Raw genomic sequence first — 24,350 nt, 5'->3', positions numbered from 1 at the left:
AGGTGCAGAAGTATAAGGTGCGTTGTTCAGTAGAACTGGGGGAGCTCTTGCTGCTGCGTCTGCACAAGGAGCGATATGCTTTATTCCACAAGGACTCCTGGTACTGTAGCTGCATCTGTGTCACTGCTCCTGATGGGACCTTTTATCACTTCCCCTGCTATCAGTGGATTGAGGGTTTCTGCACCATAGAGCTTCGACCAGGAACAGGTGGGCCAGAGACAGGGGTTGGTCTGTTGGGATTAGGGTTGGAAGTCTTCCAAAGGCTGGGATGTAGGAAATAGGGTTGGATTAGGGTAACTGGCACTGAGACACCCACGGTCCCCGCCCAGGTAGAAGAAATGAACCTCTAAAAAGGGTGAATCTCAGGGGCTGGATGGGGTGCATCACAGGTTTTACAGCGCTCAAGGACCATGGTTCAAGCCCCCAGGTTCCACTTGCAGGGTGGGACACTTTACAAGCAGTGCTGCAGCTCTTTCTATTCTTTTTTTTTTTTTTTGTTTTAAATTTATTTATTTATTTTCCCTTTTGTAGCCCTTGTTTTATTGTTGTAGTTATTATCATTGTTATTGATGTCATAATTGTTGGATAGGACAGAGAGAACTGGAGAGAGGAGGGGAAAACAGAGAGGGGGAGAGAAAGATAGACACCTGCAGACCTGTGAAGCGACTCCCCTGCAGGTGGGGAGGCCAGGGCTCGAACCTGGATCCTTACGCCGGTCCGCCGGTCTGCGCTCTTTGAGCCACGTGCACTTAACCCGCTGCGCTACCGTCTGAACCTCACCCCCTTTGCTCTTTCTATTCTTAAAATTTTTTTATGGGAGTCAGGTGGTAGTGCAGCGGCTTAAGCACAGGTGGCGCAAAGCACAAGGTCCGACGTAAGGATCCTGTTTCGAGCCCCCGGCTCCCCTCCTGCAGGGGAGTTGCTTCACAGCAATAATAATTGCAACAAGGGCAACAAAAGGGAATAAATAAACTAATTAATTAAAAAAAATTTAATTTAATTTTGTTTACCAGAGCACTATTCAGCTCTGGCTTATGGTGGTTCAGGGGACTGAACCTGGGACTTCGGAGCCTCAAGCACGAGTCTCTTTTCATAACCATTATGCTATTTAGCCTCCACTCCTCTCTCTATTTGTTAATTCTTTTTTCAATCTTTTTTAAAAATTTTATTTATTTATAAGAAAGATAGAAGGAGAAAGAACCAGACATCACTCTGCACATGTGCTGCCGGGGATCGAACTCTGGACCTCATGCTTGAGAGACCAAAGCCTTATCTCTGCACCACCTCCTGAACCACTTTTTCAATCTTTTGAAACTATTTTTCATTTACTTACTATTGGATAGAAACAGAAATTGAGAGGGGAGGGGGAGGTAGAGGAGGAGAGAGAGACACCTGCAGCACTGTTTCACCACTCATAAAGATTTCCCCCTGTAGGTGGAGACCAGGGACTTGAGCCTGTATCCTTGCACACTATAATGTATGCACTTAACCAGGTGTGCCACTGCTTGGCCCCCCAGGTTTCTCTCTCTCTTTCTTTCTCCCTCTCTCTTCCCCCTCCCTCTCAGTTTCTCTCTTTCTCAACCAATAAAATTATATATACATCCTCTAAAGTTCTGAAACACTGAGGTATGGGGAAGTGGTTCTGGGCAATATTTATCACTGAAGACACAGATATCATTCTTACACACAGAGAGACACACACCTATCATTAGGACATATTCATTTGTCTTTTCACAAAATATGTTTGCTCACCAGTCATTTATTAAGTGCATGTCACATTTAAAGTGCCAACTTCCAAACTAGATGCTGAGAACAGGAAAATGAACAGTGGGCCTTCTTTTTTTATTATTATTTTTAAGATTTTATTTATTTATTTATTTACTTATTAATGGGAGAGAAAGAAGGAGAACCAGAACACCACCTGGTGCATGTGCTGCTAGGCTTCAAACTCATGACCGAATGTTTGAGTGTCCAATGCTTTATCCACTGTGCCACCTCCCACAGCACTAACAGTGTGCCTTCTGCCTTCAACCCAGGAAAGGATTGAGAGACAGGAAAGGAACTAGAAATATTATTATTAAAAAAAAAATTTATTTTCGTGGTCCGGGAGGTGGTGCAGTAGATAAAGCATTGGACTTTCAAGCATGAGGTCCTGAGTTCAATCCCTGGCAGCACATGTACCAGAGTGATATCTGGTTCTTTCTCTCTCTCCTCCTATCTTTCTCATCAATAAATAAATAAAATATTTTAAAAAATATTTTAAAAATATTTATTTTCCCTTTTGTTGCCCTTATTTTTTTATTGTTGCAGTTATTATTGTTATTGATTTCATCATTGTTGAATAGGACAGAGAGAAATGGAGAGAGAAGGGGAAGACAGAGGGGGAGAGAAAGATAGACACCTGCAGACCTGCTTCACCGCCTGTGAAGCGACCCCCCTGCAGGTGGGGAGCCGGGGCTCGAACCCAGATTCTTATGCTGGTCCTTGCACTTTGCGCTACCTACGCTTAACCCACTGTGCTACCGCCCGACTCCCTAAAAATATTATTTTAATTTTGGGGTGAGGTAGAGTAGAAGGGACATCTTCTACTGATGACTTCACAAAAGGATATGGGCCACCCGTGTTGTTGAGGGGTTGGCTTCAAGCCAGGACTCAGATGGTCGTCCAGGTGAGGTTTGCTAGAGGAGGTGTAGTTTGTACAAAAACTTATACAATGAGTAATTTTCATTCCCTTCAGCAAGAACTATTTGTCAGGATTCTCTCCCCCTCCTTCTGGATCACAGGAAACGAGAACTCCAGGCCCGACAGGATTGCTACCGGTAAGGGTGATTTAATTAACTTATTTTTCTGTCTTTGTTCTGAATTGAGTCTTAATCAGACTATTACTAACTCTGATTTTGGGTTTTAACTTTGTGTTAAACCTTCAGTCTAACTTTTATCAGGATCCTCATTTAAACTTAACCTCAATTAACCCTAAACCCAGGTCCAGACTAAGAGGATCAACAAGTGTATCCCATTACCAGCAAGGAATCCACACTCAACCTTTCGCTACCTGGCTGGTGACTCAGATATTGTAAATGACTCTAGGATTGACCAGTTCACTTTCTTCTCAGTTTTGCTCCCAAATCTGCCATAATCTTAATCTCAGCACAAACCCAACTCTAATCTAGTATGGGCATTCATGTTATCCTCCAAGACCACCCTGAGTTGAAGACCAGTGCTTCAGGCAGAAAATTTCTTTCTCTCTCTCTCTCTCTTTCTTTCTTTCAACATATTTTATTTTTTGCAGTTTAATTAATTAATTGATTAATTGCCTCCAGGGTTGTCGCTAGGCTCGGTGCCTGTACTAGGAATCCACTGCTCTTGTGGCCATTTTTTTTTTCTTTCTATTTTTTGGATAGGACAGAGAGAAATTGAGGGGGAAGGGAAGATAAAGAGGGGGAGAGAGAGAGAGAGAGAGAGAGAGAGAGAGAGAACTGTTGACCGCGTCACCGCTTCACCGCTTGTGAAGCAAGCACCCTGCAGGTGAAGAATGGGTGGTGGTGGGGTTGATGACAAGGGGCGGGGATGGGGGGCTTAATCCGGATCCTACCGCTGGTCCTTGCGCTTCATACTATGTGCGTTTAACCCAGCGCGCCACCTCCCAGCCCAAGAAAATTTCAATTCTTTGTCACCTACCCAGAAAATTGGTGCTTCCTGGGAATTTTAATTTGAAGTTATGCTTTTAAAATATAAGGTTTGGGGACCTAGGAAATAGCTCATTCAGCAGTATAGAAATGAAAGTTAAGGGGATCGGATAGTGGCGCACCCAATTAAGTGCACAGACCCGGGGTCGAGTTGCTGCCTTCCCACCTGTAGGGGGTCCGCTTCACAGGCGGTGAAGCAGGTCTGCAGGTGTCTGTTTTTCTCCTTCTCCTCCTCTCCTGTCTTTCTCCTTCCTCCTCCTCCTCCTCTTCCTCCTTCTTTTTTGGGATCAAGCCGCTGGCTCCCCACCTGTAGGTGTCCGCTTCACAGGCAGTGAAGCAGGTCTACAGGTGTTTGTCTTTCTCTCTCCTCCTCCCCCTCCTTCTTCATTTTTTTATTGGGGGATTAATGTTTTACAGTCGACAGTAAATACAATAGTTTGTACACGCACAACATTTCTCATTTTTCCACACAATGCAACCCCCACTAGGTCCTCTGCCATCCTGTTCCAGGACATGAACTCCACCCCCACCCCCAACCCCAGAATCTTTTACTTTGGTGCAATACACCAACTCCTGTCCAAGTTCTGTTTAGTTTTTCTCTTCCTTTTTTTTTTAAAAAATCTTTTAAAATATTTATTTATTTTCCTTTTTATTGCCCTTGTTGTTTTATTGTTGTAGTTACTGATGTCGTCGTTGTTTGGATAAGACAGAAAGAAATGGAGAGAGGAGGGGAAGAGAAAGATAGACACTTACAGACCTGCTTCACTACTCCTGAAGCAACTCCCCTACAGGTGGGGAACTGGGGCATGGAACCGGTATCGTTACATTTCAAGCCAAGTGTGCTTAACCCGCTGCGCCACTGCCGGCTGTGCTACTGCAGGGCCCCCGGGCCCCCAGTGTTTTCTCTTGTGATTTTGTTTTTCAACTTCTGCCTGTGAATGAGATCATCCCATATTCATCTTTCTGTTTCTGACTTATTTCACTTAACATGATTTCTTCAAGCTCTATCCAAGATAGGCTGAAAATGGTGAAATTAGCATTTTTGCTCTGAAAATATCCAATAGTTTTAGTTTATCTCTTCATTTAGCTCCTTCATTTCTTTTTTTTTCAATATTTATTTATTTGTTCCCTTTTATTGCCCTTGTTGTTTTATTGTTGTAGTTATTATTGATGTTGTCATTGTTGGATAGGACAGAGAGAAGTGGAGAGAGGAGGGGAAGACAGAGAGGGGGAGAGAAAGATAGACACCTGCAGACCTGCTTCACCACTTGTGAAGCAACTCCTCTGCAGGTGGGGAGCCAAGGACTGGAACCAGGATCTTTATGCCAGTCCTTGTACTTTGCAGAGCTTAACCTGCTGTGCTACCACCAGACTCCCTGCTCCTTCATTTCTTTATTGACTTTTTCTGCCTGGATGATCTGTCAAGTACAGAGTGGGATGTTTAATTCCCCTACTATTACTGTGTTGCTGTTAATATACTGCTGTAGCTCTTTCAAGTAGATGTATTTAGATGGCCTCTCCTTGGGTGCATAGATGTTGATAATTATAAAGTCCTCTTGATTGATCTTTTGAACACTAAATAATGTCCATCCCTATCTTTTAAAATTTTATTTATTTTAAGGTCTATTGTGTCAGATATGAGCATAGCTGTTCCTTCCCTTTTTGTGTGGTCCATTGACTTTTATGGTAGTTTTCAATCCTTTCACTTGGAGTCTGTGTTTGTATTGTTGAGTTAGGTGGGATTCCTGCAGACAACATATGGTTGTGTTGTGTTTTCTGATCCATGTTCCTGCTTTGTGCCTTTTAATAGGTGAATTCAGGCCATTAACATTTATTGATATTATAGAATAAAGATATTTTAATGCCATTATTGTAGATTTTTAGATTGTTCTGATAAATGGCATGTTTATGGTGATCTGATTGTTTATAGGAGACCTTTCAGAACTTCTTCAGGGCAGGCTTGGTGATGGTTGATTCCTTCAACTGTTGCTTGTCAGAGAAGGTTTTTATGCCTCTATCTAGTCTGAATGGCAGTCTAGGAGGATACAGTAGTCTTGGTTGAAGCCTTTTCATTGAACACTTGATAGATATTTTGCCATTCTCTTCTGGCCTGTAGTGTTTGTGTGGAGAAATCTGCTGCTAATCTTATGGGTTTTCCTCTGTAAGTGACTCTTTGTTTTTCTCTTGAAGCCTTCAGGATCCTTTCTTTATCCTTATTCCTTTCCATTCTAAATATGCTGTGTCTTAGTGTCTTTAAGTCTGGGTTAATTATATTTGGGACACTCTGGGCTTCTTGAACCTTTATGTCTTTTATGTTGTCTAGACTAGGGAAATTCTCATCTATTATGTCCTATAGTATGCTTTCTTCCCCTCTCTCTCTTTCTTCCTCTGGTAAGCCTATAATGTGTATATTATTTCTCTTGAGGTCATCCCATATGTCTCTGTTGTTTTTTTTCAGTATCTCTTAATTTATTTTTTGAGAACTCTTACTTCTTTCTTAGTTTTCTCTAATTCATCCTCAACCTTGCTAATTCTGTTTTCTGCCTCGTTTATTTACTCTATTCTCTCTTCCCTCTGTTGTTTTCTGTAGCTCAGCCATTTTGTTACCCTGTTCTGATAGGGTATTAGCTTGTTCAGCTATTTGTGCTCTTAGCTCAGCGATTTCAGCTTTCAGCTCTCTACCTTGAGATAGTGCTTTCTTTCAGAGTCTCATTTGTTGTTTCTGCATTTCTTATTTATTTATTTTCCTTTTTGTTGCCCTTGTTGTTTAACATTGTTGTGGTTATTAATGTCGTTGTTGTTGGATAGGACAGAGAGAAATGGAGAGAGGAGGGGAAGACAGAGAGGAGGAGAGAAAGACAGACACCTGCAGACCTGCTTCACTGCTTGTGAAGCGACTCCCCTGCAGGTGGGGAACCGGGGGCTCGAACTGGGATCCTTACCCAGGTCCTGGCGATTTGCGCCACGTGCGCTTAACCTGCTGTGCCACCGCCCGACTCCCTGTGTCTGCATTTCTGATGACAATTCTTTCAAACTCTTCCTCACTCTTGTGACTAATTCCTCACTTAGCATTTGGATGTTGATCTCATTCTTCTGTGCTTCTACCTGTGGGGAGCTTTTAACTGGACTTTTGTCCTGGTTCATTTCTCCAATGTTTCTCCTTGGTTTAACCATTGTTATAGTGTGTTATGAGGTCCTTCTCTCAGTACTTTTCAGTCCACCAATCACTCTTGCCTGGATTGACTTGTGTCTAAGTAAGGTATTTAATGAGTTCACAGATGTGGAAATTAACAGTTGTTCAATGTTATCTCAATACCTGAGTTGAAGCACAGTGGCTGTTAAAGCCTCTTTTGTTCTTTTTCTTCCCTGTAGGCTATGGTAGCTCGAGGTTTTTTTTTTTTTAAGCTATAAGTAGGTTTTTTGGTTTAATTCCTCACTCCTGACCAAGAGATAAAGCAGGGTGGGGGAGAGATAGCACAGTGGTTATGCAAAGATACTCCCACACTCCAAGGATCCAAAGCTCTGGGCTCAATTCAGCTTCTCTGCCAAGCCGGTCAGCACTGCTGGGTCCTGTGAATTTCTAAACAAGTCCCATTTATAGTCTGTAGGTTCTGAGGCAATTATTCATCATGTTCTCATCAATAGAATAACGTGGAAAGGCCCCCTCTATACAGCCCCACTGCTACACCCCACTGGGGTGTAGATCTTCTCCTGAGTTTCCTGGTCAGTTCTCTGCCCCCCAACCCCCCATGTCAGCACAGGGCTTGCCCCTTGCTGCTCCAGCTTCTGAGGGCAGTAGCAACGGAGACTCACAGTTGCATTTGGTGAGCCTTAGGGAAGTCCTCACCTCCCTTCAGCAGTCTTTTTGTTGGTAAAACAGACTGGAGGTGGCTCCTCAAGTGGCAAACTGCCAGAATGATACCAGCTGCTTGGGAGTAGATATGGGCTTTAGCCCCAGGAATCTCTCCTTAGGCTCCTCTCTGTCCACGAGCCACATGTGTTTTCACTCACTGGTGACTTGGTGGGTTCCCAAAGTAGTCCCAGTTTCATCTTGTTGCAGTCTCAGGTGATCTTTGATATTCCTTGTTCTTTAGAGAAGTTTCTCAACTAGGTAGAGCTGGAGGTCTGGGCAGAGCTGTGGTCTCTGGATGCTCTGATGACTTGATGGGTTCCCAAAGTAGTTTTGGTCTTGTTGTGGTCCTAGGTGGTCTCCTTTGACATTCCTAGTTCTCTCTCCTTCTTTTTATTTTATTTTTTTTTATAACTGTAATTCATATTTTATTTTTTTATTTTTATTTTTTTTAATTTTTTTTTTATTAAAGAAAGGATTAATTAACAAAACCATAGGGTAGGAGGGGTACAACTCCACACAATTCCCACCGCCCAATCTCCATATCCCACCCCCTCCCCCAATAGCTTTCCCATTCTCTATCCCTCTGGGAGCATGGACCCAGGGTCATTGAGGGTTGCAGAAGGTAGAAGGTCTGGCTTCTGTAATTGCTTCCTCGCTGAACATGGGTGTTGACTGGTCGGTCCATACTCCCAGTCTGCCTCTCTCTTTCCCTAGTAGGATGGGTCTCTGGGGAAGCTGAGCTCCAGGACACATTGGTGGTGTCTTCAATCCAGGGAAGTCTGGCCGGCATCCTGATGACACCTGGAACCTGGTGACTGAAAAGAGAGTTAACATACAAAGCCAAACAAATTGTTGAGCAATCATGGACCCAAAGCTTGGAAAAGTGGAGAGGAAGTATTAGGGAGGTACTCACTGTAAACTCTAGTATACTTCTGCTTTCTTACTTTGGTGCCATACTCCAAACTCAGTCAATTTCTGCTTTGCGTTTCTACTTCTTCTTTTTTTTTTTTTTTTACATGCATAACATTCCCCAGATTCCCATTTAACAATACAACCCCCACTATTTCATTCTCTCTCTTTTTATATTCTTATATTAAGAAAATTTTTTTTTAAAATAAGCTTTGGCTTATGGTGGTGTGAGGGATTGAAGCTGGGATTTTGGAGCCTCAGGCACGAGTCTTTTTGTATAGCCATTATGCTATGTGCCCTCTCTTTCTCTACCCTCCCCCAACATTTCTTTCTGTCCTATCCAATAGAATGGAGAAATTGGCCTCCAGCAGTGGATTCATAGTTCTATCACTGAGCCCCAGCAATAAGAGAGAGAGAAAGAGAGAGAGAGAGAGAGAGAGAGAGATGGAAATGGAAATTAAAACCACAATGAATTATCACATCACACTGGTGAGAATGGTCTACATCAAACAAAATTGTAAACAAGTACAGGTGAGGATGTGGAGAAGGAACTGTGGTACACCATTATGTGGAACATAAACTGGTGCAGTCCCTATGAAAAACAGTATGGGGATTCCAAATGAACACAAAATAATGCTAAGGAAATGGCTCAACTTGTATAGCTTTGGGCTTTCAGGCCTGAGGCTCCCAGTTTGATTCCCAGCATTACACATTCCAGAGTGCTATTCTGGATTCTCTCTTACTCTTTCTGTCTCATGTGGAACACTCTCATATGTATAAATAAAATAAATCTTTTAAATTTATTTTTTTAAAAATTTATTTATTCCCTTTTGTTGCCCTATTTTAATTTTTTAAATATTTATTTATTCCCTTTTGTTGCCCTTGTCATTTTATTGTTGTAGTTATTATTGTTGTTGTCATTGTTGGATAGGACAGAGAGAAATGGAGAGAGGAGGGGAAGACAGAGAGAGAAAGACACCTTCATTGCTTATGAAGTGACTCCCCTGCAGGTGGGGAGCCAGGGTTCAAACAGGGATCCTTATGCCTAATTTAATTTAAAACAATTTTTAAAAAATCATTTATTTATTTAATTCATGAGAAAGATAGGAGGAGAGAAAGAACTAGCCATCACTCTGGTACATGTGCTGCCAGGGATCAAACCCAGGACCTCATGCTTGAGAGTCTAGTGCTTTAGCCACTGTGCGACCTCCCAGACCACTTTAAAAAATTTTTTTATTTATAAAAAGGAAACACTGACAAAACCATAGGAAAAGAGGGGTACAACTTCACACAGTTCCCACCACCATACCTCCGTATCCCATCCCCTCTCCTGATAGCTTTCCTATTCTTTTTTTTTTATTATTTGTTTATTTATTCCCTTTTGTTGTCCTTGTTGTTTTATTGTTGTAGTTATTATTGTTGTTGATATTGACTTGGACGTTGTTGTATAGGACAGAGAGAAATGGAGAGAGGAGGAAAAGATAGAGAGGGGGAGAGAAAGATAAACACCTGCAGATCTGCTTCACCACCTGTGAAGGGACTCTTCTGCAGGTGGGGCTTGAACCGAGACCCTTAGGCCGGTCCTTGTGCTTCGCACCGCGTGCCTTTGACCCACTGTGTTACCGCCCAACTCTCAGCTTTCCTATTCTTTAACTCTCTTGGAGTATGGACCCAAGATCATTGTGGGATGCAGAAGGTTGAAGGTCTGGCTTCTGTAATTGCTTCCCCGCTGAACATGGGTGTTGACAGGTCAATCCATACTCCCAGCCTGCCTCTCTCTTTCCCTAGTGGTGAAGGGCTCTGGGGAAGCGGAGCTCCAAGGCACATTGGTGGGGTTGTCTGTCCAGGGAAGTCTGGTCACATCCTGGTAGCATCTGGAACCTGGTGGCTGAAAGCAGAGTTAACATACAAAACCAAGCAAATTGTTGAACAATCATGGACCTAAAGGCTGGAATAGTGCAGATGAAGTGTTGGGGGGGGTTTCCTCTATTTTGTAGATAGATACTAGGCATATTTTAATTATATTTCAAAGGGCCTGTGGCTATACTAGTGTTTTTTTTTTTTTTGCCTGAACCTGAAATCTGATATGCAGGTGGATCCTAATTATTGTCTGGGGAGTTGATGTCATGGCTGGGAAAAGGACCAGAAAGCTGGATCAGGGAAAAGAGTAACTCCCTAATATGGGAAAGGTGTATAAATATTGTTGACTGTAAACCCCATCAATTTGATGTGATCTGGGACCAATAATTAGCTTAGGAGCCTGTGTGACCTCTGCATCTCTCTAGATCTGAGCTCACATTCTGTGGTCATGAGTAGGAACATTTCATGCTGCCCCAATATCGACCCATCTTCCTTAGGTGTAGCATAGAGTATGTTGTCCATCCTCCCTTCGGAGGATGGAACATTCTCTACCATTGTTGATCCAAGTTGCTGGCAAGGTCCTATGGGGGCCCACAAAGGGGTCTGTTTTGTTGTTCCTGATAGAAATGACCCTTAACAATGGAGAGAGGGATTTATTCAAGTTCTAGGCCCATCAAGTCTGTTTGAGAATCTCAGGACTCCCCAGCTGGTGGAGTGGCCTGATAGTGACTAAAGAGTCATCATTAAAGTATGCCAGTCTCTTGCCCTTATTCAGGTTTTGCAGTGTCCTTGCTTTGATAAGGTTAGCTTTGGAGTGAGTGAGAGAACAGTAATAGGAAGTAGGTGAGGAGGGTATCTAAGTCTAAGTGGACACTATTTCATGAACTTGATACTGACTCACTACAGACTATTGTGTATTTTTGCTTTCAGGTATATATTTTGCCCTAATTTATGGATACATGTGAACATATGCTCTACCTTACGGGACCTGGCCTATATCTATGTTTTGGGACTTTGTTAGGAAGTGAAACTCCTGGAATGGAATTAGAGAATACCGTGAAAGGAAAGGTCTCTCCCAAGTGATGAGGGTGAAGGCTTGGCGATCCATGCCTGACGTCTCTGTGCACAGTCTGAGGTGAAGCATGCTGAGATGGTACTCGTTGCATTGATTAGGCTGGAGTCAGCGGATGCAATATCATTTGTTATGACTTGAGAGAAGCATGCAGGGAAGTGAGCCCCACCCCAGAGGTTCCAGGATTGGGAGAAACATAGGCTCTATAGACGAAGTGGGAGATTCCTGTTGTCTTAGGGTTCAAGAAGACAATAGATAGTTATTGCAATAATCACATTGTTTGGCAATTGGGTTAGCTTTGAAGAATCCCTTTGTTAGGATTTTCTGTATCACACACACACACCCTCACCATATTTTATGTCCTTTGACATTGTTGGCATATAGCTGTGCCACCGGTTGCTTTTGTTCTCCCTGGACTAAGCTTTTAAGAGTCAACATATCAAAGCCTCAGCCTATGTATTAAAAAGACTCAGTCTGTGCTTTAAAAAGTTTGAGACATTCAATCAGTTTTTCCCCTCTCATATTACTTAGTGATTTATATGACTACAAATTAATAGGAGTGTACGTAAACAGCATTCCCACCACCAAAAGACTGTGTCCCGTCCCATCCCCTCTTCCCCCCACCCATGAAGCTGAACATCCACTCTCACCCTCCACCCAGGGTTTTTACTTTGGTGACCTACTACATAACTTAATCTTTTTAACTTTTTTTTTTTTTTTTACACCAGAGCACTGCTCAGCTCTGGCTTATGGTGGTGCAGGGGATTGAACCTGAGACTTCGAAGTGTCAGGCATGAGAGTCTCTTTGCATAACCATTATGCTATCTACCCTCTACCCCCCACTCTTTTTAAATGTTTTAAATTATCTTTATTTCTTTGATACAGACAGTAAGTAATAGAGAGGGAAAGGGGAGATAGAGAGGAAAAGACACTTGCAGTAGTGCTTCACTGATGAAGCTTTTTTAAAAAAATATTTTATTTATTTATTTCCCTCTTTGTTGCCCTTGTTTTTTTTTTTATCATTGTTGTGGTTATTATTGTTGTTATTGATGTTGTTGTTGATGGATAGGACAGAGAGAAACAGAGAAAGGAGGGGAAGATAAGAGATGGGGAGAGAAAGATAGACACCTGCAGACCTGCTTTACCGCTTGTGAAGCGCCTCCCCTGCAGATGGGGAGTCGGGGGCTCAAACTGGGATCCTTATGTTGGTCCTCAAGTTTCGTGCCATGTGCGCTTAACCCGCTGCACTACAGACAGACCCCCATACTCACAAAGTTTTTCTTCCTGCAGGTGGGGACTGGGGTCTCAAACTTAGGTCCTTGTGCGTTGTAAAAAAAAAATGTGTGCTCAACCAGGTGTGCCACCACCCGCCTCCTAAATAAAAGAAGTCTTAACAAAACAAATAAGGCTGGGAGGTAGCTCACCCAGAGCACAGCCTTTATGATGCCTGAGAGCCCAGGTTCAATCCTCTAGCCACCCTATGGGAGCACTGTGCATAGGGAAACTTCATGAGCAGTGGTGGTGGTGCTGTGGTATCTTTCCTTATCTCTCTGTCTCTCACCTTCTACCTGAAAAAAAAGTTTTCTAGGAGTTGTAGAATCCTGTAGGCATGAAACTTAAGCAAAACCCTAGTGGCAAAATAAAAATAAACACATAAATAAATAAAAGCTAAGGGGGGGGGTAGATAGCATAATGGTTATGCAAACAGACTGTCACGCCTGAGGCTCAGAAGTCCTAGGTTCAATCCCCTACACCACCATAAGCCAAAGCTGAGCAGTGCTTTGGTAAAAATAAATAAATAAATAAACAAACAAATGCTAAGGTTTCTGCTTATCCTGTTTGAATCACCACCTCTGACCTCTTCCCCTGGAAGCTGGAAAGTCTATGCCCCTGGCTTTCCCCGCATGGTGGATGTCAGCTGTTTTGAGGAGATGGAATCAGATAAGAGATTTTCTTTAACCAAGACCTCACCCTGTGCAGACCAAGACGAAAGGTAAGGACCATACTTGGAGAGAAGGTGGAGGGGCATACAGTGAAGGGTCTGTTGGGAGGACGGGCATGGAAGTAGGAATCTGTGACAAGTGCAGTTTAAGTCACATGTCCCTTGCACACAAGCAGAGGTGGCTCCAGGGGTCTGGCAGAGAGGAAGCACAGAAGTCAAGGAGGAGCCAGGAGTGAGGGGGAGGCCTGGGGGATTTTGAGCGAAGTGAGAAGGAAGAAATCAGGGTATTCATTGCAGGTCCCTCTGATGGGCTTTTCCATTCCCCATTCCTAGCAGTGGGAATCGATACCTGCCTGGCTTCCCTATGAAAGTCGACATCCCGTCTCTGCTGCACATGGAGCCCAATATACGCTACTCGGTCACCAAGACGACCTCGCTGCTCCTCAATGCCATCCCAGCGTGAGGCTACTGCCCTGCCCTGCCCCTTTGATGTGCTTTTACATCTTTGCCCACCAGTCTCTCTGTTCTGCCTCTTTGGCAGAATCTCTCCTCTTTGTCTCCAGATTCCCCCTCACTCTCCTTAGGTTCACCTATTCTCCACCTCTTCATTACTTCTTTTTTTTGTCTTAGCCATTCCCTCTTTTTCCATTCATTCCTCAAATCAATTAAATAAATCAAACAGGGGATCGGGCGGTAGCGCAGTGGGTTAGGCGCTCGTGGCGCAAAGCGCAAGGACCGACAGAAGTATCGCGGTTCGAGCCCCCGGCTCCCCACCTGCAGGGGTGTGGCTTCATAAGTGGTGAAGCAGGTCTGCAGGTGTCTATCTTTCTCTCCCCCTCTCTGTCTTCCCCGCATCTCTCCATTTCTCTCTGTCCTATCCAACAACAATGGCATCAATAACAACAATAATAATAACCACAACAATGGTAAAACAACCAGGGTAACAAAAGGGAAAAAATGGCCTCCAGGAGCAGTGGATTCGTGGTGCAGGCACCAAGCCCTGGCAACAAACCTGGAGGCAAAACAAAAAACAAAAAACAAAAAACAAAAAACAAATAAAAAGAATTGGATGGAGGAAAAGGGAAAAAAAAGAGTTGACCTACTTTGCATGGTCCCAACCTACTGTGAGGCAATGTTGAGGAGGTGATCGTATGAACAGTGGAGTAGTGCTGCAGGTTTCTCTCTCTCTCCCCTTACTTTCTCTATTCTCTCTCTCTCTCTCCATACACATATGTCACTGAGATTGGTGGATTCTTCTGGAGCCCCAGCAATAACCCATATGGCAAAACAACAAAAACAACAACAACAAACCTGACCACCTCAAGTTTAAGCCCTAGAACCAATATTTCCTGTCTGTGTAACCTCGACTTTCACTTAGACTCTGAGTACTTTTCTCATTTATAAAATGGTGATGATGGTCATACCTGTTTCTTAGGTTTGGGGAAGAATTAAATGAGCTGCCACCCAGACAACACCAAATCATCTCTCAATAGGGGCTACAGAGTATAGTATCTAGAGTGAGAATTTACAGGGTCACAGGGGAGGAATATCACTCAAAGGAGGAGGGACCACTGACAGCACAAGTCTACAGCTGAGACTCTGAGTGTGACCAGTCTAGAGGGGTAGAGTCAACACTTTGGTGCCTAGAGGAGGCAGAGAAGTGGGGGAGGTATCAGGAGGTGGTCTTTGGGGAGACAGATAGGATGAAGGAGGGAGAATATCTTTAGGCTGGGACAGAAGAGGACAGGCAGGAAGAGAGGGTGTCCTTGGACAAAATCAGGTAAGTTTGGCAGCAGGCATGTGAGGCTCAGTTGCTAACAGCAGGAGGCCCCGACAAGTTAGCTGATTGACTCCCCAGAAGGATGTGTTCTAGGCAGAGGAGGGTCAGGGAGACCACTAGGACAGCATGGCTCAGATCGGGGTAAGTGGGAAGAGAGATCTGGTATTTGGCGTCTAGCTGGGCTGTGGTGTGGGACAGCTGCAAGCCACTGGAAGAACATCTGTGTCTGCCCTTTGGGAAGGCCTGTCAGAAGGCCTTTTCCTTCTTCTTTACTGTCTCCTCAGATTTTGCTTTCATGAAGTTAGAAGCTAGAGCTCTTGCTTGGTTTTTTGCCACCCCTTGTGTAATGACTGGACAGGCACACAGCACATGGACACACAGGAAGCTGTTCCTGGGCTTGTCTGGTCACTCATGTCCCTTTGCCTCCCTGCCTTCTTCAGGTGCCCACATTCTTTATTTTATTTTTATTTCACTAGTGACTTGATATTGATTTATAAAATTGTGAGATAATGGGGGTAGAATTCTGCACTGTTCCCACTACCAGAGTTTTGTATCTCCTTTCCCTGCACTGGAAACTCTAGTAATTCTCCCAGGGTCACAGATATGGGTGCCACACTCTTCATGACACATCAGAATCCTTGCATAACTTGCATTACTGGCCAATTATCATGGACCTACCTAGTCTGTGTTCCATTCCCTTCCACCTGACTCAGCTAGTGAGTAATTATTATGACCTGAGAATACAGAGCCCCATTCTGGTCTGAAGAAACCTATGGTATGAGGAAAGATGATACGAATATACTGGGCTTCCAGTGTAACACAGGGGGTGATGAGCATTTTGTGAAAGCTACACACCAAGTGCCTGTTTGTGGGGCACTTAGCCACACAGCAGCTCACACATCTACTGAGATGCACACAGATGAAGAGCTGGGTGAGATAGGAGGTAGAGATGCAGGGGATGGTTTTCTTGGAGAAGCACAACTGGAACAGGGCCCTGTGTGGGGGGGAAACTGACTTCATTCCAAGCCTTTACCCCCTTCACCCCCCACAAAATAACACAGGTTCATAATAAAACTTTCAAATATTGCAGACACTCACCAAATGAAGAGGGAACAGTTCTCCACAGGTCACCAACCTTGCTTTTGCCAGCCCAGTGAACACAGTCTGTTTGTATTGGTTATGCTCAGCAGGAAGAGCATGGGGTGGGCCTTGTCTAGTGTACAGTGTGGAAGAGAATGCTGGGAACTTTGGTAAAAACTGTGTGTGTGTGTGTGTGTGTGTGTGTGAGAGAGAGAGAGAGAGAGAGAGAGGGAGAGGGAGAGGGAGAGGGAGAGGGAGAGGGAGAGGGAGAAGGAGAAAGAGAAAGAGAGAGCGCTTCCTAGCCATCTTTCGGCAGGGGATTTGGCTTGCAGACAGCTGGCATCCAGTGAAAGGCTATGACAAAATGAAAGCTGGGGAGAGTAATGGCCAACCCATAAAAGCTCAGGTTACCAAGCACAGGACCCAGGTTCAAGCCCCCAGTCCCCACTTCCAATGAGGGAAGCTTCATAAGCAATAAAGCAGTAAATTTTGTTTTTTAATTTTAATTTTTTAAAATTTAAAATTTTCTTTACTTACTTATGGGTAGAGATATCCAGAAATTGAGAGGGAAGGAGGGTGATAGAGAGGAAGAGAGACACTTGCAGCACTGCTTCACCACTCATGAGGCTTGAACCTGAGCATCAAGCTGGTCAGGTCTTTCCAGGCTTTTAGGTAGTCCCCAGCCCTTACCTTCACTCACCCCTCCCCACAGGTCCTTAGGCATGAAGCTTCGGGGACTGCTGGACCGAAAGGGCTCTTGGAAGAAACTGGATGACTTGAGAAATATCTTCTGGTGCCACAAGACCTTCACTTCAGGTATGTAGAGTCAGACAGCAGCTGCCTGTTCTCCACCCTCTCCCACGCCTAGATGCCCTCTGTCCATCCAGGGTAAGTGCCCTATCAGGGTGGCTTGCTGGGTTCCAATGGACAGGGACCCTATATAACTGCTCTTAACTCCCTCATTGCCTTCAGGAACAGCGACCTCTGAGAGGGGACAAGGATGGGGGCGGTGAGGCAGGCCAGGAAATGGCTTACCTGATTGAGTGCGTATTTTACCTCATGCACAGAACCAGGTTCGAGTCTCCATTGACCATATGGGAATGTCACATGGGGGAAGCTTTATAATCATTGGAGCCATATTGTAATGTCTGTCCTCTCTCACCTTCTCTCTCTCTCTCTCTCAAAAAAAAAAAAAAAAGTCCACTAGGGGTAGGGTGGTAAAATAAGAAATTTACTTTTAAAAAAGGGTGAATTTGGGGGTCGGGTGGTGGCGCAGTGGGTTAAGCGCAAGTAGCACAAAGTGCAGGGACCGTTGTAAGGATCCCGGTTCAAGCCCCCGGCTCCCCACCTGCAGGGGAGTCGCTTCACAGGCGGTGAAGCAGGTCTGTAGGTGTCTATCTTTCTCTCCCACTCTCTGTCTTCCCCTCCTCTCTCCATTTCTCTCTGTCCTATCCAACAACGAACAACATCAACAATTGCAATAATAATAACCACAACGAGGCTACAACAAGAAGGGCAACAAAAAGGGGGAAAAATGGCCTCCAGGAGCAGTGGATTCATGGTGCAGGCACCAAGCCCAGCAATAACCCTGGAGGGAAAACAGGGAAAGGGTTAATTTACTTTTAAAAAAATTTTACTTTATTATTTAAAATTTTTTAAAAAGATTTTATTTATTTATGTATTAATGAGAAATTCAGGAGGAGAAAGAGAAAGAACCAGACATCTTTCTGGTACATGTACTGCCAGGAATTGAACTCAGGACCTCATGCTTGAGAGTCTAACACTTTACCCACCTCTTGGACCACTATTTATTTTTTTTAACCAGAGCACTGCTCAGCTCTGGCTTATGTGGTGCAGGGGATTGAACCTGGGACCTTGTAGCCTCAGATATGAGAGTCTGTTTGCATAACCATTATGCTTTCTACCCCTACCCTAATTTACCTTTTTTTTTGATGTTTATTTATGTATTTCCTTTTGTTGCCCTTGTTGTTTTATTGTTGTAGTTATTATTGTTGTTGTTATTGATGTCATCATCATTGTTGGATAGGACAGAGAGAAATAGAGAGAGGAGGGGAAGACAGAGAGGAGAGAGGGGGAGAGAAAGACACCTGTAGACCTACTTCACTGCTTGTGAAGGGACTCCCCTACAGGTGGGGAGCCGGGGGCTCAAACTGGGATCCTTATGCCGGTCCTTGCGCATTGCACCATCTGTGCTTAACCTGCTGTGCTACTGCCCAAGTGCCCCTAATTTACTTAAAAAAATTTTTTTAATATTTATTTATTTATTTTCCCTTTTGTTGCCCTTGTTTTTTTATTGTTGTTATTATTGTTGTTGTTATTGATGTCGTCATTGTTGTTAGATAGGACAGAGAGAAATGGGGAGAGGAGGGGAAGACAGAGGAGGAGAGAAAGACAGACACCTGCAGACCTGCTTCACCGCTTGTGAAGCGACTCCTCTGTGGGTGGGGAGCCGGGGGCTCAAACCGGGATCCTTGCGCTTTGACCCACTGCCTGACTACCCCCTAATTTACTTTTTCATCATACCACTGTTCTGCTTTGATTTATGGTATTGATGGGGACCACCATAACCTGGGACCCTGTAATCTCAGGCATGAAATCCACTGCTCCTGGTGGCCATTTTCCCCCCATTTTATTGGATAGGACAGAGAGAAATTGAGAGGGGAGGGGAAGGTAGAGAGGGGGATAGAAAGACATCTATGGTCCGGGAGGTGGTGCAGTGGATATGGTGTTGGACTCTGAAGCATAAAGTCCTGAGTTTAATCCCTGGCAGTACAAGTACCAGAGTGATGTCTAGTTCTTTCACTCTCTCCTCTTATCCCTCTCATTAATAAATACATAAATAAACAAATAAAATATTTTTTAAAAAAGATAGATACCTGCAGACCTACTTCACTGCTTGTGAAGTGACCCCCTGTGTAGGTAGGGAGCTTCGGGCTCAAACCAGGATCCTTGCGTGGGTCCTTGAGCTTTGTACTATGTGTGCTTAATCCAGCACTATCTTCCAAGGCCTCTGGCGGTAAAATAAAACAAAGGACAAGGGTAGAGAGGACCTTGAGGGTTAAGAATCATAGGGAACCCTGATCCTGCTCAGGGCATTTGTCTCCCTTCCCTTAATCCTTCCACAGAGTTATAGACTTTGGGTCAAACATACATTCAAATTCTTGTTCTGTAATTTAACTGAGCCAGTTACTCCATCTCTCTCTCTCTCTCTTTCTTTCTTTCATACCCTAAGAGGGGGTATACTATTCCTCGAAGTATTACAATACCAGGTCAGTGTGTGGAGTGGCCAGAAAAGCTCTTTTTATTTCATCTCCTATTTCCAAAAGTCTATGTAATATATTGCACTCAGATACAGGACATTTTAGATAGTAAACTGGTAAGGACATATACTACACTTGATTTTGGCGAGAAGGTCGAGAAGCAATCCATTTCTTTCCCACCCCCCCCTTCCAGTGCACTGCTCAACTCTTGTTTATAGTGATGCCAGAGATTGAACCTGGAATCTCACAGCCTCAAGAAAGAAAATCTTTTGCATAGCCACTATGTTATCTCCTCCAGCTTATACTTCATCTCTATAATACACAGCATCCATTATTAAACTGAAGTTATAAATTATATCTCAGAAGGAGAAAAATCAGAATTATAGTGATAAGCAAAATGTGGGCTGAGCAAGAGTATGATGAGGCTTTTCTGGATCAACAAGCTCCCTTTCTTGCCCTCTAGAATATGTCAAAGAACACTGGTATGAGGATCACTTCTTTGGGTACCAGTATCTGAATGGCGTCAACCCTGTCATGATCCATTGCATCTCCCGCTTGCCCAGCAAGCTGCCTGTCACAAATGACATGGTGGCCCCCTTGCTGGGACAGGACACCTGCCTGCAGGCTGAGCTAGAGGTAGGTGAGTTGCTAGTCTGGACAAGAGCTGCATCTGGCATGTAAGTCCCACCCTCTCAGCAGCCCCTGCTCTGCACATTTTCTTTGAGAGAACAAGAACAAGATACACTGTGGCACTGGGGATCTAACCAAGGGGCTCACATCTGTTCCCTGGCCCCTGCACATTTGAACTAGAACAGATGTCAGATGAGTACCAGATGGGGGTTGGACGGTTTGAGGTCTGAGCTGGAGTTCAGAGAAATGGTCTGAATGAGCAGCTTGGGAGAGGAGGCCCTGAGGTCTCTATGATTCAACTGAAGATGTAATTATAATTAAATCAAAGATGTAATTATATTCAAAGAAGGCTGTTTCAGGACAAGCCTAAAGCGGTACCCTTAGACACAGCAGGAACGATCATAGAACTTGAGAGAATGTAGGAGAAGATGATCGTCCCCAGTTTACCAGGGGCAGCCAAGCCAGCCCTCAGGCACCCTCTGCAAAACTGGAGATGGGATGTGGGAATTTTCACTGCGTCTTGATTTCACTGTTAATCAACACACTGAGACCATTTAAGTCGAGAGAGTAGGAAGGACCAGGTATGAGGCAGGGAACTGCACGCTGGCTTATCCAAGCTAAGAATTGTCAAGCGAGAAGTTGCACAGAGAGAGACTCGGCTGGATTTCATTCCGGACCGTCTGGGAAGGGTAGGGTACCCAAGACTGACCGTTGGTATAGGCACTAAAAACTAAGCATTATTGAGGCCCAAGCTGGAGTGGGAATGGGCAGAGAATGGAGAGGGATGTGGAATGAGGGTGAGGCGATCACTCTAAGCTTTTGCATGCCTCCCGCAGCTGGGGAACATCTTTCTAGCGGACTACTGGATCCTGGAGGAGGCCCCTGTGCACTGTCTGAACGGTCGCCAGCAGTACGTGGCCGCCCCACTCTGCCTTTTGTGGATCAACCCCCAGGGGGCGCTGGTACCCTTGGCGATCCAGGTGAGTCTGGAGTGGGACCTAGGGTGACACATTAGATACTGGAGCTTTATTTACCCTGTTGTTCTTGGATGCAGCTCAGCCAGACCCCGGGGCCAGATAGTCCCATCTTTCTGCCCACTGACTCCGACTGGGACTGGCTGCTGGCCAAGACGTGGGTGCGCAACTCTGAGTTCCTGATACACGAGAACAACACACACTTTCTATGCACGCACTTGCTGTGCGAGGCCTTCGCCATGGCCACGCTGCGGCAGCTGCCTCTCTGCCATCCCATCTACAAGGTCTGTGCGACCCTCGGCGGAACTGGAGGGGGTGGTGCCCGGGCGGCCTCCTCTCCTGACCGCGGGCTCAGCCCTGTGCCCTCTTCCTCCTCGCAGCTCCTGCTTCCCCACACTCGCTACACGCTGCAGGTGAACACCATCGCCCGGGCCACGCTGCTCAACCCTGAGGGCCTGGTGGACCAGGTGTGTCCTGATGCTACTGTGCCCGCACCCAGCCCCTCCAGTTCCACATCACACCTGCCCCATTTTCTCAGGCCCTTGTTCCAAAGCTTGTTTAAGGTGCCTCAGCCTGGGAACAGCTATTCCGTCCTCACTTCTTCTTCTTCTAGCGTTTGCCCTTCTTCCGTAGCCAGTCAACAGCGTCAGCTTGAAAGCTGTCAGGAGCTGCTTGTTGCTGGCTTTGAAAGTGACTGGGATCCATGTGGATTCAGTCGGCTAGGAAGGATCGTCAGTTTCCCCAATGAATGGGTACTCACGGGATGCACCACCGTCCTCACTGATTCTGCCCCACTCTGTCTTCTTGGTTGCTAGACCCCTAACCTTTATGGCTGTAGTGTGTAGTAGGGCTGCAGACTGAGCAGACCTTGGAGCTGTGATTTTGGAGTGCTTGGTAAACTGAAAAATTCTCGCTGCTGAGCCACTAGCCGCCTCTTCTCCCCAAGCACTGGAGCTGGGGGTGAGGGGGTGGGCCCAGGAGCCAGGCCCTGCTGTGTCCTCAGGTTACATCCATCGGGAGACAAGGCCTCATCTACCTCATGAGCACCGGTCTGACTCACTTCTCCTACATCAATTTCTGCCTTCCGGACAGCCTGCGGGCTCGAGGTGTCCTGACCATCCCCAACTACTACTACCGAGACGATGGTCTGAAGATCTGGGCAGCCATTGAAAGGTTAGGGCCTGGGACTCTGCAGTCACTCAGGCCCCACTAAGTCTTCTCACCCCGGGGCAGTGTGTGTTCATGCAGGCTGAGGATGTGTGGGGGGGTCAGGTTTCTTAGGTCCCAACATGGGGCAACCCATGGATGAGAGTGGGGGTGGGGCCCCTTACAAAATGGCAGGTATTTGTGGGTTTGTGTGAAGGCAGAGTGAGGGAAGGAAAGGGTAGTCAAAGTTAGGGCAAGAGCAGCAGCTAGGGATGGGGGGGCATGTCTTCCTTTCTCCATCAAGTGACACCCCCCACCCCCAACCAGAAGAGAGTCAAGTTCTCCTCTCCCCACCCTCCCCACCCATTCCCCTCACCACCCCTCCCCTTCCTTTCCCCACCCCTCCAGCCCCCCTCCCCTTCCCCTCCCCACCCTTCCCCCTCTCCCCCCTCCCCACAGGAAGCCCAGAGTGCAGCCATGACTCAAAACTGAAAGGTGAGACTTTAGGAAAGCCTGGGCACTTCAGCTTCCAACTGAACTAGGGGGTCCCCACTGAGCCCTTAGTGGACACTGAACTCTCAGTGGATACTCCCAGCCTGAGGGTCACTGGACCTTGATTTTCTGGCCAGGCCTGAACCCATAGTTACCACCATGGCATGGAAATCTCTTCCCTGCAGTTTTGTCTCAGAAATCGTGGACTACTATTATTCCAGTGATGCATCCGTGCAGCAAGATTTGGAGCTGCAGGCCTGGGTCGACGAGATTTTTACTCAGGCGTTTCTGGGCCGGGAAAGCTCAGGTATCCCCTCTCCACGCCTTAACTGCAGACTCTTAATGACCCAGTGCTCCCCCCTGCCCCCAGCAACCTTTCGATCTATCACGGACTCCACTGAGCATGTGAGGAACAGTTGTAGAGCAGGCTGCACACACAAGAAGTGGCAGAAGTGGGACCAGAGGCAGTGCCCACTGGCTCCAAAAGCCCTTGTTTGTCACTACTACACCGTGTCCTTCTGGTCCCTAAAGTGAACTCATCCATCCACCAGTCACCTCTCAGTGCTGAGTTCACATCTCTGGCCCCAGACACAAATGGCTCTGGAATCTTCTCTCCTACCCTGCTAAGCCTTTCCTGCCGGGTAAAACTGCCAACAGCTCCCACTCTCTTTGGCTTCATGGAATGTGTTGTCCTACTGCAGTGTGATTCCTCTCTACTTATGCCTAACTCCTTACTTATGCCTAACGCTAACTCTGTCCCCTCTCTTCTGATACTGCCCGAGAGGTCTCTGAGACCCACCGTCATTGACCTCTTTTGTTTACCCTCAGTGCTCAGCAGATACCCCGTACCAACTCCCATTCCATAAAATCTTTCCTTAGCCCCACTCCAGAGAGGATGTGTGGCTTTTTGAATTTCCCACATCTTCCCAGCCCATTGTCATGTTCTTGTCCCGATTGTTAACTTCTCCTGGGTCTCTAATGGAATGAGCTTTTCTCTCATTTCTTCTCTGTGGCTGATTCCAGGCTTAGAAATATGACCCTCCCCCTTTTGTATCCATTTGCTGTTTCACTGTCACCTTGAAGACCAACACATGGAAATGATAAATCAGGCCTTCAGAGAATGACTTCTGGCCTCCTTGGATTATATGCCCAAATCGCTGTTCGGTGTATCTTCCTCAGTTTACTCAACCTGCTCTCCAGGCACTGGAAAATGTGAAAGAGCTCTCCATAGCTGCATGCAGTGGGAGAAAAAAGCTCAAAGTGGCAGCACGTGTCCATCCTTCATTTCCCCTGGCTCTGGCTAGTTGGTGGGAAGAAGGCTCTCGTTGTCTGGGACATCCTTTCTCAGTGGGACTGTGGCTTCCAACCAACTTCATGCTGCTGGTGTTCACATAAGAGGAGTTCCTGTCTGGGGAGACCCAGGGAAGAGGGTGGTCTCAGATCACCTGTGTTAGGATGTGTACCAGTGGCAGTGCTCACTAACAGTAATGGGTTGAGACTTTTATTTTTTTAGCAAAACCATTAAACTGATGGAAACGTAGAGAGTACAATGACCACCCATTTACCTACCATCCAAATTCAATAACTGCTAATATCTTATCATATTTGATGAATCCATTGCTTTTATTTACTGCTGATGAATTTA

The 24,350-nt window shown here is 45.5% G+C and overlaps 1 protein-coding gene and 1 non-coding gene across 2 annotated transcripts in view; one reads left to right on the top strand and one right to left on the bottom strand.

Annotated features, from left to right (window-relative positions):
• The window catches only part of ALOXE3 (arachidonate lipoxygenase 3), a 41,862-nt gene that overhangs the window by 1,279 nt on the left and 16,233 nt on the right, over positions 1 to 24,350 (top strand). The window contains 11 exon segments of the mRNA XM_007522395.2: positions 3 to 207; positions 2,738 to 2,819; positions 13,254 to 13,373; positions 13,656 to 13,781; positions 16,895 to 16,998; positions 19,927 to 20,099; positions 20,930 to 21,073; positions 21,148 to 21,351; positions 21,448 to 21,534; positions 22,071 to 22,240; positions 22,891 to 23,012. Coding sequence (XP_007522457.2) covers positions 3 to 207; positions 2,738 to 2,819; positions 13,254 to 13,373; positions 13,656 to 13,781; positions 16,895 to 16,998; positions 19,927 to 20,099; positions 20,930 to 21,073; positions 21,148 to 21,351; positions 21,448 to 21,534; positions 22,071 to 22,240; positions 22,891 to 23,012 — 1,537 coding nt within the window.
• LOC132542180 (U2 spliceosomal RNA) lies at positions 19,436 to 19,628 on the bottom strand. Its single transcript, XR_009553301.1, has one exon. It is a non-coding gene; the product is annotated as a U2 spliceosomal RNA (small nuclear RNA).

The sequence above is a fragment of the Erinaceus europaeus genome, chromosome 12, assembly GCF_950295315.1.
Source record: "Erinaceus europaeus chromosome 12, mEriEur2.1, whole genome shotgun sequence".
Taxonomy (NCBI): Eukaryota; Metazoa; Chordata; class Mammalia; order Eulipotyphla; family Erinaceidae; genus Erinaceus; species Erinaceus europaeus.
Note: the sequence above shows the minus strand (reverse complement) of the source record. Positions and strands in the feature narration are given on the sequence as shown.